The 2,709-nt window shown below is 35.5% G+C and overlaps 1 protein-coding gene across 2 annotated transcripts; it reads right to left on the reverse strand.

Annotated features, from left to right (window-relative positions):
- On the reverse strand, window positions 1-2,059 carry LOC113873167 (probable WRKY transcription factor 13). 2 transcript variants are annotated; one of them, XM_027511171.1, is made up of 3 exons: window positions 1,612-2,059; window positions 1,197-1,418; window positions 1-383 (listed from the first exon to the last, which is right to left on the reverse strand). In XM_027511171.1, exons 1-3 carry the CDS (start codon window positions 1,920-1,922, stop codon window positions 215-217), a joined length of 702 nt encoding a protein of 233 aa, XP_027366972.1. In that variant the 5' UTR covers window positions 1,923-2,059; the 3' UTR covers window positions 1-214. The 2 variants fall into 2 exon arrangements, with proteins under 2 accessions (XP_027366972.1, XP_027366971.1); XM_027511170.1 differs by having other exon boundaries at window positions 1-386.
- Window positions 2,060-2,709: the final 650 nt, after the last annotated feature.

Here is a 2,709-nt window from a genome sequence, read left to right on the forward strand (position 1 = left end):
ATAAAACTAGAAAAATCAACCACACTCTCATGGTGTGCTTGGAAGCGATGAAAACTACTGGACTTGTAGATGGAGAAGAGCATGCTTCGATCATGACCAGAAACATTTTCAATTTTCACTCCTTCGCCTCTACACTTATTCAGTTTTCATCTCTACAAAGCACACCCTCAATAACAAATTACATATACATTTTATAAATATTATGTTCGCTACCCTACCATAAGAAATTACCGAGTTGAGATGGAGATTGAGAGTCTTCAAGATCATTTGATGGAGAGTGAACATGTCTCCCTTCATATGTGGTTATCACCATCCTTGGATCCTCAGCTAAGCGTTCCACGCGTTTCTTTACACGACAATTATCTTGTGTGCAACGGTAGTAGCTTCTACATGCAATGTAGGCCAGAACACATTATTAGAGAACTCGCTCATGCTTGTACTTAAGAGAGTAATTATTATATATGTGAACAGACACAATATTTAAGCTCCGTAGTAGTTTGAAACAACCATTAACTGAGAATGATATGAGGTGCCAATTGTATATAGTTGTAGTATTAATGATTGTTTAATATCAATCTTGATGCTAAAATCATAATATTGATCATTATAATGCAAGAGCTATATATCAATACCACAATAAAGGCACTATAATTAAAGACAATTCGTCTTTTCTTTTCTACGCGCGCGTATCCACTTGAAAATCCTTAAAGACGCAAAAATGCTATAAAGGGGTATTTGTGAGTAGAAGTGTTAGCAGATAGATCTCTTGATCTGTCCGGTGAGAGTGTAAGGAAAATAAAATGCTATAAAGGGGTATTTAACCTCGGCAATTTTTCTTTCTCTCCTTAGAACAAAAATTGTTTTACATAAACATATATAAATTGAGAACTTATCATAAAAAGTGAAATCATGCTTTTAAGTCTTTAATTATTGTAGCCATCCCCACATTAGTCAGAAAAATTAAAATTGATCTTCCCAAAACCAGTGGCAAAGCGCGCTATATATGTATATAATTATGATAAAAAACAAACAATAATGAGAGAGGGGTGGTGAGATTGGAGAGAGAATATATATTGCAAGTGTTGGGATAGAATCGATCATCGAAGGTTAATTTGATGTCAAATTAAAATTCTTTCAACTTTAAACTTTTAAATTAAAGCGAAACAAAAAGAGAGAAACTTTGAACTCGTGAGTACCTGGGGTGCTGCGTGTTCTTCACCACTTTCTGTCCATACTTCCTCCACTTGTAGCCATCGTCCAACACATCCACATCGCTCATAGTCTTGAAACAAAACCTAGGCTCTCTCACCTTCCTTCTTCCCTTGATTTTCTTCATCTTCATGGCTGAAATTCCTAGATGATGATCATCTACCCCACTTCTTTTACCGCTAAAGCAATCAGCCACTTCTCCCAATGCCCTAAATTCAACGATAATGAAAACTCAATTCTCTTTAGCTATAGAGCACGTCACTGTGTTATATTATATATGATGGTTATTGTTATTACTATTTTGATAATCGTATGGTTGTTAATTAATTTATTTAATTACATAATAAACATGCAGGGTTGGTTGGATATATGAAAATTAAAGCGAAGGATTAATTGTCTCACCATGGATTTATACTCGATCTATGCAAGGAAAGAAATTGAGCTCCTCCAAAGCTAGAAGTGAGGTCTGCTCTTGACTTTTGAGGAGTAGTTGAGAATAGGGTTTCTGATAGATTGGATGCAGAATCAGTTTGAGATATTGCAAGTGAAGAAGGAGCTATGGAACTGAAGGTTTTCAAAGAAGATTGATGGCAGCCCAAAGGAGGGAAGGAAATGTTTGTTGGAAAGGGAAAGAAACCCATCTGTGTAGTCATGTTCTGATCTTGTTCCTCGAATAAGCTATGGTGAACAATAGTTTGAGAAGTTGTTGACATCACTTCTTATGATCTTTCTCTTCCTCTTCCAACTACACCTTTCCAAACAATCTCTATATAGAAGTTGGTGATCCTTCTAGAGGAAGAGGTTTGGTGAGAAATATAATAGAGGGTTTCTCTCAGACCTTGGGAACGAGATTACACCTTAATGGAAAGCATAAACTTATAACGTTGCAAAACCAACTTTCCCTTTTTCACTTTGCACTCTTTTTATCTCTTTCTTCGAGGATATGCCAATTTCTAAAATGTCTTTGTCATTTATCGTATATTCCAACATGTGAAGTGTGAAGGGTGAAATAACTAACTATATGGACATATATATTATGAATAAGATAGATAAATGAGGCGCGGGAACTAAATAGCGGAAAATGTTGAAAAAGGAGGCGAGAAATATGCTAAAAGTTTAAGGTAAGAGAGACTTTTAGTAACAATTCAACCAAAGCTGGCAGTTTGCTGCAAATAGTGTGGTACTGTTTGCCTAAAAAGCTTGGAAATTCCATGTCCTTCATGGTTAGTGGAATTTCACTGTGCCTTGGAGGTCAACATTACACGACAAAATGGCTCAACAGAGAGGTTGTTTGATATCTTTGCCCTCAAGATGTATATGAAACTTCCATGCAACATCCCCGTTACTGTGGATAATAATTATAATATGGGCAAAAGGGAAACCTGTTGAGTGCACAATAATAGAAATAGATACATATAACTAAATATAAGTGAAAATTATCGATCATTATATTCATCAATTCGCTATAAAGTACCTAAAAAAAGGAGTAAAAAGATAACC

Source organism: Abrus precatorius, unplaced genomic scaffold (genome assembly GCF_003935025.1).
Source record: "Abrus precatorius isolate BTA unplaced genomic scaffold, Abrus_2018 Scaffold7, whole genome shotgun sequence".
Lineage (NCBI taxonomy): Eukaryota > Viridiplantae > Streptophyta > Magnoliopsida > Fabales > Fabaceae > Abrus > Abrus precatorius.

Coding starts and splice junctions, on each gene's coding strand:
- LOC113873167 (XM_027511170.1), bottom strand. CDS start 1,922: ATGTCAACAACTTCTCAAACTATTGTTCACCATAGCTTATTCGAGGAA. Junction 1,419..1,611: donor AGATCGAGTATAAATCCATG/GTGAGACAATTA, acceptor CGTTGAATTTAG/GGCATTGGGAGAAGTGGCTG. Junction 387..1,196: donor AAGAACACGCAGCACCCCAG/GTACTCACGAGT, acceptor CATTGCATGTAG/AAGCTACTACCGTTGCACAC.